The sequence below is a fragment of the Heloderma suspectum genome, chromosome 15 (genome assembly GCF_057233095.1).
Source record: "Heloderma suspectum isolate Gila_16-S chromosome 15, 16-S_ref, whole genome shotgun sequence".
NCBI classification, from domain to species: domain Eukaryota; kingdom Metazoa; phylum Chordata; class Lepidosauria; order Squamata; family Helodermatidae; genus Heloderma; species Heloderma suspectum.
The window spans coordinates 12,139,079-12,156,179 of NC_139472.1; the positions used below are offsets into that span (position 1 = coordinate 12,139,079).

General features: G+C 47.4%; 1 protein-coding gene across 1 annotated transcript in view; it reads left to right on the plus strand.

Moving 5' to 3' along the window:
- Positions 1–16,063: 16,063 nt before the first annotated feature.
- Positions 16,064–17,101, plus strand: part of PLCH2 (phospholipase C eta 2) — a 144,058-nt gene continuing 143,020 nt past the window's right edge. Inside the window, exon 1 of the mRNA XM_084822068.1 lies at positions 16,064–16,184. Coding sequence (XP_084678194.1) covers positions 16,064–16,184 — 121 coding nt within the window. The remainder of the gene's footprint in view (positions 16,185–17,101) is intronic.

The window sequence follows — 17,101 nt, forward strand, 5'->3', positions numbered from 1 at the left end:
GTGAAAGCTGCCTCTTGACCACCTAGGGGTTGCTGAAATGGACTTGCATTCTTTCAGACTATCAGGCTGATGGGTGTTTAATCTGCCTAGCTCAGGGTGGCATGTGGGGCTGGGGGGAGACAAGGACAGACTGATGAGACTCTCAATCTCAGATGCAACGGGAGCCTTCCTAAAGGGCAGCTTCTCATTATAAAATAAAAACCCAGCACAGCAGATTTTCGCTTTAGCACCTGAGGGCATTACGTTTGCTCCATGAAAGCTCAGAACAAGGGGAACGCTTCGAAGGTCCCCCAAATAGCAGCTGCCAAAATATATCAAGTAGGCAGCCAGGGGTGCCGAGAGCTAACATCTCCCCGAAAGGGGAAGGGAGCAAACTCTGAGAAACCGATTGTCCTTGTTGTTCCTAAAAACCTGACGCAAGGGGCAAACACTGTAGTTGGCATAACACCTATGAATGTAGCAAGAGCCTGGCTGGATTAGACTGAAGGACTCTTGAGCTCAGCAGCCTGTCTTGTGCAGCAGGTAGCCACATACAAGGAAGGCCCACCAGAAAGGCGTGAAAGCAGGGCCGACCCTACCGTTAGGCAGAGTGAAGCACTTGCCTCAGGCAGCAGATTCTGAGGGGCAGGGAAAAGCAGTGAGGTGTTGGAGGACAGAGCTGTGTATGCTACTCAGCCTACCCTGTGCCCCCTAAGCTAGCTTACTGCCCTCAGGTTCGATGAAGTACGCTGTCCTGTTGCCCGTGTTGAAGTAAAGCTCAACTTCCAATCCAGTCAAGTTGGCTTCTGTATGTAGTAAGGGGGTGCCATCTTGTCCTTTGTCTCAGGCCGGAAAATACCTTGGGCCGGCCCTGCATGAAGGCAATAGTAATTGGTAATTCAGATAGACTTATATACAAAAAGCGCTGTTAATCTCCCATATACTCGGATTCATGGTGCTATTTTGCATATACGTCTATGGGCATAGACTGCTGATCCCCATCTGCGCGGAGGCGGACAGGTCCGGGTAAGTTGCGGGCCAGTCGCCAAGCACGGGAGGGGTCGAATGCAGCCTGGGGACTGGTGAGCGGGGGGCAAGGGGCTGGGCAGGCGCCTGGAGAACCCAGATGGGGAGGGGCGCCCGTCCACCCCTAAATTCAGATGCTAGTGCTCCTGCAGAATAAGCCCTCAGTGTGTGTTTACTCAGCCCTAAATCTCAGTGGGTGATTTTGGGTTAGTTACTGGATGCAGTCCTTTGGGCCAGCTTCCTGGGACAGTTCCACTGAATTCAGCGCAATTCGATGGAGCTGTCAATGGAAGGGAGAGGGCCTTCTTGGTGTTGCTCCCCCCATTTATGGAATAATCCCCCTGATGAGGCCTGCTTAGTGCCAACATTGTCATCTTTTCAGCACCAGGTTAAAACTGCCCTCTTCTCTGAGGCATTTGGCAGCATATAAGGAGTCACTTTGTCTCTGGCTGATTCTTTTAAATTGTTTTAGATGTATGTCGTTGCTGTGTGTGCCCTTTGTTCTGTGGCATTACATGAATGATTTTATACTTTATATAACATATTTTAATGGTTTTTGTTTTTTTTTTAAATGGTGAACTGCCAAGAGAGTTTCGGCTATGGGGCGGTATGGAAATATAATAAATGAAATGAATGAAATGAAATGCATCTTACTGAGCAGACATGCATAGAATTGCACTGACTATCTTTCAGCTTGATCTAAGTCACCAGGTTACTGTGGGTGTAAAAAGGTGTGTGCGGCGGGCGGGCGGGCAGGGGAAGAAACACAATTCCAGGTGTTCCCTTCACTTCAAGACATCCTCGGCCCAGGCACAACTAGCGAGGCAGTTAAAGTGCTTTCAAGCCAGGCTCAGGAAAGAATTGTTTGGGGGCTCTCTCAAAGTTTTACAAGCCCCTGAATTCTTCTCTGGCTCAGATCAAAATCCACTGTGGAGAAGAACTGCCAAATTCCCTGGGCTTTCATTTTTCTCCTACTGAAAGTCACAGAGCAATGCCGCTTTTCTGCATTCAACGGGGGGAAATTAAGGCACTGGAGTGGCGGGAGGGAGGAAGGGGGAGCCCATCCCCCCACTGATGACCTGATGGGGTGGGCTCCCTCCTTGATTTCCACCTGTTAAGTATAATGGGATGGGATGGCTCTGTTATATTCAGTAAGGAGAAATGAATCCATTGCAGGGGCAAAACCTGAGAAAGAGGGAGATAAAAGCTGCTCCGATTTCATGGAGGTGGGTGGAAAGATGACGCAAGGGCTTAATGTAATGGCAGGGGGAGCCCACCCCTGTAAAGGAACCAACCCCTGTGGAGTAACGCTGGGTGGAGTCAGTTTCCTCACCCTATCCTGGGATTTTGTCCCCAGACCCTCTTTCTACCTCCCCATATGCAGTCTAGCATAGCAACTTTGCTGCATTAGTTCTGATCAGGGTGGATAGAAAGAGGCTGTGGCTTCAGCGGGTAGTGGAGGTGGTAATTTTTCTCTGTCCTCAGATTGGCTTGGAGAAATTACCCGAGTCCTTCCGAGTCGTCCTCCTCATCCCGAAGAACTCGGGTAATTTCTGCATTGATCTTTGGGGAGCTCACCCATCTGTGTCAGCAACCTCCTGGAGGTGTGTTTCTCTCCTTTGTAACTCTGACGCCTCGTCCTCCCTCTCCTCCTCCCTTGTGCAGACATCTTGGCAGGACATTCATGCCCTCCTCCTCTCCCCAACACACACAATCCCATAGAGATTATCCGATTTACCACTTCATCCAATTACATTCAGTGTCAGGAACAGCAACCTGTTATAGCTGAAAGGAGAAAAGTGAAGGCTGCAGCAGCACGCTCCTGCCTCTTCCAGCTCACCACCTCTGCCACCATTACAATACTCCTGCTAGTGCTGAAGCGTGTTCCCTTGTTACTTGAGTTGGACTTTTCTTTCTGTCACTACGAATGTAAGATTTTATTAGAGCATGGCTGTAGTACATTGGAGTGAATTTGGAAGGAAGGTCTCCCGTTCAAGGATGGGGCCTATGGAAGAGTCACCACTGGTCACTGGTGGGAATAGGATTGCGGAAAGGAACAGTATTAGGGATTGGCAGGCAGGCAGGCAGGCGTGCGTCCGTCCTTGGAGCCAGTCAGGAAATGAGGTGGTCAGGACCCTGGACAGAGCCCAGATGGAGTCCAGCACTGGTCAAAAGCCTACCCAAAGCTAGAGATTCTTCTAAAATTGTCCTGGTCCAAATTTCTCCCTGTATTTAGGCGTTCTGATGACCTAGTCTCGTAACCAAAGTGGAAGCGATGTACTAGGAGTAATGTAGTAGGGCTTCTTAATTGTACACAGACTGACATGCATCCACACGTTGCCACACAGCTTTTAGTGTCTGAGTTCAAAGTCTTGATGGGAACATGCATCCCGTCTTGATGGGAACAATTTGCATTAAGATTGGTTTTACATGGTGTTGTATGTTGGAACACAGAGAAAGAAATCTTGGTGTGCCCATGTGTGCTGTTATATCAAACTGTTGCATGTGTATTTGTGCATGTTGATAAAACAACAGCAAAAAGAGGGAGAAATATTGATGTGTGTACAAATGATGATATAAAGGGGGGGCATGCATGGTGTTTTGCCAGTTGCACACGTGAGCATGTGTGTATTAGTAAGACTCTGCAATAAAAATCTTGATACAGGTGTGTGTGTGTGTGTGCGTGTGTATGTATACACACACATGGATCAGGGTTTTATTTTTTTCATTTAAATATTGTGGATTGAATCTAGACTAAATAAACTGAACAGAGCTCCCACTGAAATTAATGGAATTTTAAGTCACAACTAATTTGACCCATTGATTTCAGTGGGACCAAAGTCCAACAAATTTAGTCCGAATCCAACCCAATATGGCCTATGATATGAACTCAGTCCAAGCTAACCATTCCTCTCTCTACACAAAATCCAATTCCTCATCCTAGCCTTTCCTCACACACACATGGACACACGCACACACTACTTGCAATATTGTATGTAATTTATTAGTAAAAAACACCACTCCCTTTGCTAAATAGAATGTGATAGAAAGATTGTCTTAACCAGATATCTTTGGAATGCATAGTTTGGTTCGTGTGGATATTTTGAAATGCTTGGAGGTGGAATATGATATGAATATTGCCAAGTTGATGTATATTTTAAGAAATGGGAATGGATAGGAGTTTGTTTTTAAAGGATGAGCTGAATTTAATGCAAGCTTTTTTGAATCCCAAATGCTCCCTTCTCACATGCTTCCCCTAGTTTTCTTGTCTTAACAGCCCAAGGACATATCAGATAGAGATATGCAGTTGCTTAATTGGTGAGAATCACTAACTTCTGCATGTATTTAAAAGGCAGTCTTCCCTGAGGCACCATACAAAGGAAACTTTTTAGAAGTATGTGCTTGTTGGGAGCAGACTAAACGTTTTCTTAATTGGAGAAGGAAATGTGAAATCCACCGCTGAACTATTTTAAGAGTCGACTGGAAAGAAAATCACCCAGGAATATAAAATGGGGAGGTATAGCACGAAGAAGTCTTCAGACTGCATTCACTGAATGGCTGGATGTGAATTAAGTAGGATATGCAGCTATCACAAAGTTGTAAAATATGTCTACTGTAGCTATGTTGCTTTTCTTCTCCCCACCCATCCCTGCTTTGTAAGAAACAGAATCATAGATACATTAGCTGCATTCTGACATGCCAAACCATGGTTTGCCATTGTGAGCACAAGCACCCTCAAACCCTGGGTTAGTATGCTCCCTCCTCCCCTCCCTTTGCATTACAAGTACCACAGTTTGGTATAATTTTATTTATTTATTGCATTTATACCCCGCCTTTTTCCCTCTTGCAAGGAACCCAAGGCGGCTTACATTTTCCTCCTCCTCTCCATTTTATCCTCACAACAACAACCCTGTGAGGTAGGTTGGGCTGAGAGTCTGTAACTTGCCCGAAGTCACCCAGTGAGCTTCCATGGCCCAGTGGAGACTAGATCCTGGATCTCCCAGCTCCCAGTCCAACACTCTCGCCACTACACCACACTGGCTCTTGTCCAAACCCAGCAAACAATGGTTTGCCACAAGCTACAGTGTGCTAGGTTTGGATGAAATACACAAACTAGGTTCATAAGCTTCTCTTAGGCCAGCACTGAAAGTTCAGAAAGTCAAACTGTCTGCTGATTTTGGGCGTGGGCAGGGGCAAAATAAGGGGGGGGGAACTGCCTTCCATCTTTTGCGTTTTGGGCAGGGGGCAACTTTTGGAGGCAAGGGCAAAACTCACCAGCACTGCTTGGATGGCAGCTGCCTTTGTTTTCCCTAGAATTCCCCTCAGAATGATGCACAGCCAGTTAAAAGGACCAGGAAGTGGGTGTTGGGAAGACCCTTCTTTGCCTGAGACTCTGGAGAGCCGCTGCCAGTCAGAGCAGACAGTATTAAGCTAGATGGAGAAAGAGTCTCGCTTGGCAGAACAGAGCTTCCTAGCAGTGGAGGCTGGCGGCTCCGATGTCAGTGGGGCGGTGAATCTGCTCTGGGTTTCAGTCAGAACCAGACAGAACTCTAAAGGAGCTCTCCAAGGGGTAACAGCTGCACCTTGGAGAGCTCCTTTAGAGTTCTGACTGGTTCTGACTGAAACCTGGAGCAGATTCACCTCCCCACTGACATCGGAGCCGCCAGCCTTCATTGCTTCCTAGGTTCCTGTCTTGATGGACCACAAACATCCACTGCCACAGCCATGTGGCATCTGTGCCATGACAATAAGCGGAAAAGCCAGCAACCACCAAATAATTGTTATTTAATATTTCTTTCATGCTCTTCTGCCTGGTGTGTGCTCAGTGAGGCTTTCAGGTAAAAAAAGAAAATGGTACATTAAAACAATAGCATATGATAAAACCACCCATTAAAACAAACACTCAGGCAGGCAAAGCCTGTGGTCAGCATCACTTGGGGAGAAGGCTTCTTCCCAAATCCAGATATGTTATCTGTTAGATCCCGATTTGGGGTCAGCATCACTTGGGGAGAAGGCTTCTTCCCAAATCCAGATATGTTATCTGTTAGATCCCGATTTGGGGTCAGCAGCACTTGGGAGAAGGCTTCTTCCCAAATCCAGATATGTTATCTGTTAGATCCCGATTCGGGGTCAACATCACTTGGGGAGAAGGCTTCTTCCCAAATCCACATAGGTTATCTGTTAGATCCCGATTTGGCCTCTGTGAGATGCTGTGCGTGAACTATAGGCCTGTGATATTCTCCCCATTTTGCAGACTGCCGGGTGCAATACTGACTATGAGGCTAAGAGAAGAATAACGTGTTCAGGGCCACTTGATCAATGCATGGCTGAGGAGGGATTTGAACTTGAGACCTCAACCACTGGGACTGCAGTAGTTGCAAGGCCATTTAAATATATGTGATTTGTGCCAAGTTTGGAAATGCATAGAACAGCAAAAGAGACCAGCATATATTTATGTATGTATATTTAGGAAAGCCCTCGGTTAACACCAGTGAGATGCAACGCCGAATCCAGAAGCTGGTGCAGACTTGAAGGTTTACTTGTTTTTGTTTTTCCATTAGAAAACCCAGCCTAACCCTTTGTTTTCAGTTATTCCTGTGATCTTACCCTGGTAACCGTATCGGTCTTCTCTTGTTCAGCGATGGGCTTCCTCTGCCCTAGTAAAGGATGGTGGTTGTGTTACCTGACCTACTTGGTAGGCAGCGATAGAGGCTAATGCTTTCTAATCCTTAACAATTAAGTGAGTAGCTGGAACATTTGTGTAGCATGCAAGAAGAGGTTGGTAAGACCTAAGGATCGGAGTTCCTTCAGAACTGAAAGATGCTGCATGTCTTCCCTAAGGACAGTGACGTGGAAACCCCTTCCATGGAACATTATTCTCTTATCAGATCTCTGTTGGCTTCCTTTGTGGTGTAGTGGTTAAGAGTGTTGGACTTGGGCTGGGCAGACTCAGGTTCAAATCCTCACTCAGCCCTGTGTTCACATAGACCGCTGAGCTTGTGATGGGCATGCACACCGCATGGTGAATTGCCTGCCTGGTGCAAAGGTTGCAGATATAATGCGCCAACTCCCCCTTCTGAGGTCAGGGCACTGTCTCCGACCTCAGAAGGGGGAATCCAATTGATCCTATGGTCCCTGGGATGCTTGCCCAGGGACCATAGGATGGCTCTCTTATTCTATTTTGTAGTTTTAAGCTTGTTTTGTGAACCACCAGAGAGCTTCAGCTAATGGGTGGTATAGAAATGTAATAAAAGAAAAGAAATAAAAGAAAAGAAATAAATACATCTTGGTGGAGTCAATGGCTCATAAAAAGAAAAGATAAAAAAGAGGAATTTTTAGCTCAGCTCTATACTCCATATCTGTATTGTTGCGTTCACAGATACTTTGAAATTGGCATGAGCTCTGCTTGAGCGTGAGAAGTTATGGCCCTCCTAAAGTCCTGTGGCATCAGCATTTTAAGAGATGCACAGTTCTCTAAACAGCTATGCCATATGGATGGCTGCCCTAAGCTCTCTAATAAATCCATGCTCAAGGTTTAAGTCACCCGTCTTCCTGGTGGCGGGTGGAAGATGTCTCGTTTACTGCCTTTTCCATGTTTGCCCTCTTTCACCCCTGGTCCAGGAAGTGATGACTTTAAACAGTATGTCTGACTGACAGAGTTTATGCCATATATACCGCATCTCCTCCCGTCTTCAGTCAAGTGCAAGTGTTGCTGTGTGGAAAAGGCATGGTAGAGCTCATGGTTTGCATGCAAAGGGTCCCAGGTTTGATCCCCGGCATCTCCAGGTATGGCTGGAAAACTGCCTGCAACCCTGGAGAGCTGCTGCCAGTCAGTGTCAACGATACAGGGCTAGATGGACCAAGGGCAGCTTCCTATGTTCCTGGAATCAGTGGGGCTAGATAGACCGGTGGTTGTCTTCAGTGTGAGGCAGCTTCATTGGAAATCATACAAGAGCCACCATCCAGCTGCAACCTAGCATGCACCACAGCCTGGATCTTAACCATTACTCAGCAGCCTCAAGTGCCTGGCGATAAATGTGGGGGTTCCCAAAACTCCAACGTGTCATGCATGATGGAAATGCCTCTATCATGCTTTCGGAAGCCATTGATGTTACTGCCTACCGTGCTTGGTCATAGAGTGCTCTATACAGTGTCCTTCGCTGGTCCCCCAGAAGACCACCCATGAGTAGGGATGTCGGAGAAATCTGCAATGGCATCAAATCAGTTCACATTTCTATGAATCTGACCTGCAGATTCCTCAGCAGATGGGCTTTTCCCGATTTGCATGGATTCCGTGGACTTGTGGACTGTTTATTTTTACTTTCCGGAATTTTATGCAAATTCAGTCATAGAAAAAGACAAACAATTAAAAAAAAAAACACTGGCTGAAAATGTGCTTCCCCCGCCCCCCGGTGCATTTGGGATGGATTTGAGCATAGGGGGATTTCCACATTTTTGCCAGTGCAAATTTGTGCAAATCCGGGAAATGGGAAAAAATCTGATTCTGTCAATGGGTGGATGGCGGAATGAAACACACGTGAAAATCCGTGAAATGCAGACGGAATGGAGTTTACAAAATCCACACATGCCTCCCACGAGTAGCTTCACAAAGCTTCCCATGTCATACTGCTGCTTTCCCTTTAGGGATGGCGGAGAATTCCTCCACGGACTCCAGTGAGGCTGGATTGTAAGAATCTAGTCCCCTGGAGTCCGCGGCAGAACAAAAGACTCACCTCCGCCACCTGGGGGAATCCATGCAGGGCCGGATCCTGCCTGCTGCCAGCCGTCTGCTGCCGCCTGTCCCATCTGCTCCTGCCTGGATTCGGACACAAATGGCGTCTGGCATAGCGGACGCCATTTCTGTCCCTTCCGTTTGCTGTTGTAGGCTATGTAAATCTTTACGTAGCCTATCGCGGCAAACGGCAGGGACCCAAATGGCGTCCGCTATGCCGGACGCCATTTGCGTCCGAAGACAGGCAGGGCAGCAGCGGACGGACCCGGCTGGCGGCTCTGCGGACTTGCCGCGGAGTGGAGCCGGCCGGGGAGGATTCTGGGGGGAGGAACAGATCACCTCTGCCCTGTGGACCCCCCCAGCGGACTCGGAGGTGTGTTCCATACACCCCTATTTCCCTTCGCTTCTGTTGGCACCCACCTCGACTTGGCAAATGATTGCAGCCTCTTCTTGCATATCTTTATTTTAAATACGTGAATGCCTTGTGTCATGGCATGAGGCTACCCTACCAAACCTCTAACCTGGCTCTAGCCCAGAGCATATTACAGCAGTGCAGCTGTGCACCTCAGAGATCATCACAGTTCTCGGACACCAGGAGGCTAATCCCTGGAGTTCAATTAGAGCAGCTGGCCTGTAATATTGAATAGCCACGGGCAGCTGTGTAGCTCAGCTCATTAGGGCTTGAGGTAGTGATAAGAAGTATGTCTCCTGCATACATTTGCTTCTTTTAGCTGTATGAGTTGCATTTCAGACGTAAGGGTCATTTTGAGAAGGAATGGAGGGAAGAGCCGCTGCAGTGGAGGCCTCATTCTCCCTGAGGTGGTAAGCTGAGCTGCACCACTTCAGGCAAGAGAGCTTGAATGTTCTGCCATACGGCACAACAACAACGCTGCACATAGAAAGCTAGTGTGTTAGGGAGGAGGGTTCTAGTCTAGCATTCGATCAGGCATGCTAGTTTTCTACGTGCAGGGATTGTGCGTGTGCGCGTGCGCATGGAGAAGTTTTTAGCGCCCCATTTTAAGGAGGACATCCACGCAAACTAGAGTACATCCAGAGGAGGATGATCAGGATGGTTAGACTTCTGCGAAACAAGTCCTGTGAGGAATAGTTGAAAGCACTGGGTATGTTTTACCTGGTGAAGAGAAGATTAAGTGGAACAGACTGCCTCGGGCACTTGTAGGCTCTCCTTCACTGGCAACATTTCAGCAGAGGCTGGAAGGCCATGTGTCAGCTGGCAGTGTAAGATTCATGCATGGAGCAGGGGGCTGGACTAGATGACCTCCAAGGTACCCTTCCAACTCTAAAATTATAGGATTCCATGCATTCTATCATGTGAGTCGCTCTCCACAGCCTGAAGCCATATGGCCTGACTCAGGCATACCAGCTCCATCCAAACTGCATTTTGAAGAGAATCTGGAGGCTGTTTGACACATCCAAGGAATTCTGAAGAAAGCAAGGAGCGTTTTGATAAAACTAGTCCAATTTTGAAGATCGTGTGTTCTCCTGCTGAGGCCGGTAACAATTGCATCCTACATTTTCCACACTACGATTGACTCTAGGCTAGCATCTGGCTCCCTGGGCGGGGTGGGGAAGTTAGTTGAGCCTGGAGAACCCAGGTGCCTAAACGGGGCTGCAAGCCCATTACTATGAGGGGGAAAATGAAGCTAAATTGTAGATTGCATATGAGGTTGTTTATGCAAACTAATTTCCCTGAATCTGTAGGTCTGGAGTCTTCAAAGTGGGCACAAAGGCACTGCTGGGGGGCTCCAATTGCATGCACGAAGCTCTCCACTCCCAGACCCCTTCAGAAATTGATTTATTTTCATTTTTTTTAAAGTTACCAGGAGCCAGGGGCTCATTCCTGTTCCTGTAGGAAAGGAAGTCCTGGCTAAGTCCTCTTGGGGGCTTTCCAAGAAGCTCAAGCAGCCAGAGAGGCTGCAAAGACAGAAGGGGGGGGTAAAAGAAAGAGCACGCACACCCTGTGCACCTCCTTATAGTAAGGTAAACACTGAAGCCGTGCACCCAGAGAAATATCTTTGACATTCTCACCCCTTCCTACCATTTTTGGGTGCAATTTCTTTTTGCCCCTGCCCCCCCCCCCCCGCCAACAAATGGTCGAAAAGAAATAGATTGAAAAAATCAGCACAGGGTTAACTGTGATACTTGGCAGTTTAAACTGCCAGGAACTTTGTGGCATCACTCAGAGAACTGTGCAGTTTGGTGGATGGTGAAGCTCCGATCTACACATTAGTCTGAGAGGCAAGGATCAGCTCATTCATCCAGGGATTTGCAGACATCAGCTTTTATTTGTTTGTTGGTTACACTGCTGTGCTGTCCAGTCACTGAAGCGCCCTCCTTCTTCAAGCATTCCCACTGCAGACCACTGGCTCTCAAAGCAGGAGGTCCTGCTTGAACGCCTGCCCTCTTAACAGCCCTAAAAATGCATCTGGAGTCTACGGGTGCAGCTATTGTGCTCTCAAGATCTGCCTGAGGATGTCAAGGGAGGCAAGAATAGTCACTTCTTCTAAGCTTGCAGCCCTCTAAATACTTCAGTCCTTCTCCAGGGATTGCAGAAGAATTATGCCAAGTTTCAGCATTGCTCTCCCCACTCCATATTTCTTCCTGACACAGTAGCCTACTGCCTGGCCTCCAGCCCCCTTTGGATGTCCTGAAAGTTAGGCTGTATTTGCTAGGGATGGCGGAGAATTCCGCCAAGGACTCCGGTGCGGCCGGATTCTTTAGAATCCGGCCCCACGGAGTCCATGGCGGAATGGAAGACTTACCCCCGCCTCCGCACGGAATCCTCTTCAGGAGGATCGTCCGGTTTGGATTGCCAGCAATATGGCTGCCATGCTGTATCACTGGCTGAAGGTGACGTACTGTGGCCGCAAATGGCGTCCAGGATGCCATTTGCGGCTGTAAAGGCCTTAGTTTAAGGTAAATGCAGCAATTTACAGCTGCATTTACCTTAAACTAAGGCCTTTATGGCCACAAATGGCGTCCCGGATGCCATTTGTGGCTGCAGTATGTCACGTCCCTTTCAGCCAGCGATACAGCATGGTGGCCGTATTGCTGGCACTTCGGAGCCGGCCGGCCAGCGGCTCCATAGAATTGCCACAGAGCAGAGCCGGCCAGCAAGGATTCTGGGGGGGGAGGAATGGATTGCCTCCCCCCCCCAGTGAACCCCCAGCAGAAGGCAAGGTAAGGGATTCGTACATCCCTAGTATTTGCACATTCTGGTATAGTGCCGAAGTCTGTATCTTTTCTTATCTTGTCTTGGGCATTGCTAGGGATGTACAGATTTTGTTCAATCCGTTCTGTCTGCGTTGTGTGGACTCCTTTGTTTCATCATCCACTCATTGGCGGAATTGGATTTTCCTCAAGTTCCCAAACTTGCGTTTGTGTGCATTTGTGCAAATGTGCAAATCCTCCCACAATGTGCATTTCCACACTTGGGGGAAATGCACATTTTCAGTCAGTGTTTTTTCTTATTTTTCTACAACTAAATTTGCACAAAATTCCAGAAAGTGAAGAAATGGTCTGCAAGTCTGGGGAATCTGTGCAACTCTGGAAAACCTGGTCCGTTGTGGAATCCATGGATCAGATTCATAGAAATCTGAAGTCATTTGAATCCGTTGCAGATTTCTCCGACATCCCTTGGCATCGCATTCTCCACCATGCATATGGGAGGGTGCTATTGCACTTCAGTCCCTCCTTGTGAGCTTCCCGTAGACATCTGGTCGGTCACCGTGGGAACAGAACGCTCCTTATAGTATTATGTCCTTTGGTTGGATCCGGTGTGTCTCTTCTTATGTTCTTAAAGGGCATCTCTGGAAAAACATGTCTGATGCAATGCTGTTTTGGCTAGGGCTTGCTGAATATAAACTAGCTTTGATTTTCAGGTATAAGCTAATAGTTTGGGCAGGGTAGAATTCCTCCTCCCACCTATTTTTGATTATGCAAATATTCATCTCTTTAAAAAAAAAATCTTATTCAACAAAACTCTTCTGCCTGGCTTCTGTTTCTTTGGTGCCATGCACACATGGACACACTCCCAGCTGCTGCTTCCCCCCCTCCATTCTGAATTTGTCACATAGCAGAATCCAGCCCTCACAAAGTGCTAGGTCAGGCATGATGATGTCATTGGTTCACAACCAGTCAGGTTTGGCTACATGGTGATGATGTCACTGAAGGCAACTGAAAACGAATGAGCAAATACTTTCACAAGGAGTGCCAAAAATGGGAAATGTTCTTAGCATAATTGAAAATGGGCTCATTCTCTCTCTCTCTCTCTCTCTCTCTCTCTCTCTCACACACACACACACACACACACACACACATTGTTAAGCAGTTAGGACTGAGCTCTAGTTTTCTACTCCTGCTCACATGTGGAAAGAATCTTGAGCAAAGTGTTTTACAAGTTGCACTTACTAAAGCTCACTCCATTTTTGTTGCCTTGGATCTTGTTTTATATCCCATACTTCTACTGCTTATACACAATGCAGGGATGGATAACAGCAATGAAAACCAGGAATAAAATAACCTCCAAATACAGTATAATAAAAATACAGACATGTAATGGCTCTGGGAGTGTAACCAAGTCACCTGTAGTTTTAGAGGGGCCTAGAGATCCATAGTACTCTTTTAGGTTCATTGTAAGTGCAATTCTCTTGCTAGTGGGCCTCTTGGCTGATAAGATGAGTCAAAGGTCGATAGCGCAGCCTCAGCACATTCCATGCTAAGGAGCTCTGAATCTTATCAGGGCCTGGGAAGCGCCTGAGAAGTGAGGCTCTGTTTACAGGTATCTGTGCTGGGGTAGTTCTGATTGTCTCCGCTCTGACTTGGGGCAGTTAGTCTATGCTGGGAAAGTTGCAGACGAACGCTAATTAATGCTTGCTGCTGTCATGCTGCCTCACTGCTAACATGTATGGTATAAAACCCATTTTACCCCATGACTCTGGGTTCAGAGAAGCTGTCTGATCCAACCATGGGGTACGCCTGTGTGCTGTAAGTACTCAATAAAGTCTCTTTGTAAGCAAACCTGGATCTGGCTTATCATTATCTCGGCACCTCTAAATTCTGGAAGCCCACCACTAGGGTTGTACGAAACACCTACCTGGCTCCGCGCCGGGCAATCCGTGGTGGGGGGGAGGTGCTCCGTCCCTCCCCCCGGAATCCTTGATGGGGGGGGAGGCGATCCGGTCCTCCCCCCCCCGGAATCCTGCCCGGCCGGCTCCGCTCCACGGCCAAGCTGTGGAGCCGCCGGCCAGCTCCGGCCGCCCGCAGCCGGACATCCGGCCGCTGGGCAGCCCTGCAGGGACGTAAATAGCGGCTGTCATAGCTGCCGCCATTTGTGTCCCTGTATTGAGCCGTGATAGGCTACGTAAATATTTACGTAGCCTATCACGGCAGGGGGAAAAAAACCAGCGTACGCAAATGGCGGTAGCCTATCACGGCCTCCGCAGGGATGCAAATGACGTCTCTGCGTTAGCCGTGATAGGCTACGTAAGTATTTACGTAGCCTATCATGGCTATGAAGACGAAGCAAATGGCGTCTGCAGGATGGCTGCCATTCGCAAAGCAGCGCGGACGGGAGCAGGTAAGTGCTCCGTTTCGCACGCCTTTTGTGGGTTGGGGGCGGCGGGGGCTTCGTCCCGCTTGCCTTTTGTGGGTTGGGGGGCAGGGGCTTCGTTCCGTGACAGATTTCGGGGGGCCGAATGCACTGGCATTCGGCCTCACCGAGATCCGTCGCGGAATTCTTTGACCCACCGTAGGGGCGAGCACCTTGTTTTCTTGCACCGTGCTCTACAACATGAGTAGACAACCAAGTGCCCTTCAGATATTTTGGACTACAACATCCATCACCAGGACTGCAAAAACAGGCACCAGGTTGCCCTCTCCTGTTCTACAAATATTCCTGTGGGCAGGACCACTCGGGGCTTGCAGAAACCCCTGGGAAAACCCTTTCTGTGTCCCTAGAAATTTCCCAGCTGTTTTGCTCAAGCCAGAGCATTCAAATTTGCCTCTAAATTTCACTTTTGGTGAAATGCCAGGCAACTGTAGAAGCCACTTTCCTCTTCATAGGACAGGGGTACCCATTCAGTTCAGTTTGGCATGTGCCATCACAGAGAGACTGCTCATTCAGGCAAAGAAAGCAAAATCAGAGCTGCTTTTCTTCTTTATGGTCTCATTCTCCTGTGGCTGCAGCGCACGCACCCACACCCCTCTTTAAATCCCTCGACTGGATAGGGCAGAAACCACGGCTTTGGGATTAGCGTATACACTGGATTTAGGGTTTCAGGCAAACATGTGTTGCTGGAACTGGATTGAGGATAGGTTTTTTCTTCCTCCTCTTGCCGGACTGAAAACATCCTTCCTTCCTCTAAAGATGCTGATTAAGAGGTCCTTTGGAGTTCAAGCAAGAAGGCAAGAAGGAGTTAAAAGATGCCTTTTTTGATAGAGTGCACGTGAATTGAGCTTTTGAAAAAGGAAAGAACAGATGACAACATACAGATCTTGACAAAGGATGAGATGTCTAGGTGTCTAGATGGATTTGAAGAGGCGTTCCCAGCCCTCTGTAGCCACCGCACACAGTAGAAGCTCAGTATATTTAATTGCGGTCACCGACTGGCCACGCAGAGCAGAAGCAACCCTTTTTGTGTGTTTCTCATCAAAAGTATGTGAACTGGCATTGGACGTTCATCAGGGTTTCAAGTGCTTTCCCAATCCAATATGTGCGAGGGGATCAACTCTTTGCGGTCAAAAGGGTAAGCAGCGCAAGGAAGAGATGGCAGGGGCTTTGAGTAACGGCACCCGGGGCTGTGTAGCATCGGTGACGAGGGAAGGAAATAGAACAGCATGAATCCAAGGCCTGCCTTTACACCCTTCGAATTGCCACCTTGCCTCACTGTGGACTAATAATGCCTCATTATTTCCCCCCACAACGTCTTAAGTGAGAATTTGTTTTATTTTTAAAAGCGCCTCAATCCAAGCGCTAATGACTTGGATTAGTAAGAAAACAATCTCAAGGTTTGTCTTCCAGCCTTGTGGAAGGACGGAAGGAATCCAGACTGAGAAATTGGCTGTGAATCAAAATAGCCTGGAACAACATCTGACTTTTAATTCACAAATACATTAATGTTTTTTGTGTGTGTGTTTTTAAAATCACAAATAGATGTTTTAATTCATGGACAGGGTTTTTTGTTACCCTTTTTTTGTGGGGGGGGATATGCTCTTCTACTGGAAACTTGTAACCGCCTGACCTCAGCCTCTTGGAGGTAAGGTGAAAATCTTGCATCGAACACAGAAGCGGCCTTGTTTTCCAGCATGGATCTCTCCAGATCGCCTTTGCTCCAAAATAAGTTTTCGGTTGCTCACCTGGCAGAGGGGTTTTTCTGGATTGGTGGGAGCATCGTTGCCACTCCCAAATGGAAAATGGGCCAGATAGGTAAGATGAGGGAGGTTGCCCAAGTCCCTCTTTCATTCAAGACGGTAATGTCTTAAAGGCTTTGGGGTTTAAGTGGTATTTAATGACAGCTTTGACTATTCATAGTTGTGGAGGAGTTGTTCAAAGTGCCGTGCATTCTCAAATAATCCTCAGCCTGTAGCATTTCTGTTCTTTGGTTGATTTATTGGTTATTTGAGAGGATGTTTCCAGAACTTTGGGATTCGTGACATTTGACCAAAAATGTAGCTGTAACTTGTTTAGAGTGGTTGATGCATCTGTCCATTGACACTGTTCTTGTAACAGTTTGTCCACTTGGTCAGTGAAGTGTGCGCACGTACATGTGTGTACAAACACTCTTTTCCCAGCCTCATGTTGCGGAGTATTAACCACACCTCTGATGCAAGTTATCGTTAAATGGTTGAGTTTCAGAGCAAGCTAAAATGCCCTGCAGAATTTTCATTAGAATGTGAATCCATATGTAATTAGGATGGACAAAACGGTCTATTTCCTATCTGCGTCACTTTCAAAAGTCATGGCCTGTTAGCCCATGCCATCCCATTTCTGAATTAATCTGTTTGTGTGTGTGTGTGTTTTGAAGAAGAAAATCTGCATGAAAATTTGCAGTCAAATATGTATTTAAATCTGTATTTTTAAGCCTTTTCCCCCTCACAGTACTCATTTCTAAAAATATTTTGATACTTTTTTTTTTTTTAACCCGAGAACTGTGTAAGAACATTTTGAAATCTGTGTAAGAATATTTTGAAATGGTAAAAAGTCTTTTAGGGCTTACCTAAAAGAAAATAAGATGGGAGCTAGTCATACCGCTTGTGGGAGGGAGTTCCAGAGGTATGGAGCCACCACAGAGAAAGCTCCGTCTCTCATTCTCACAATCATAACTACTCTTATTGGCAGGCATA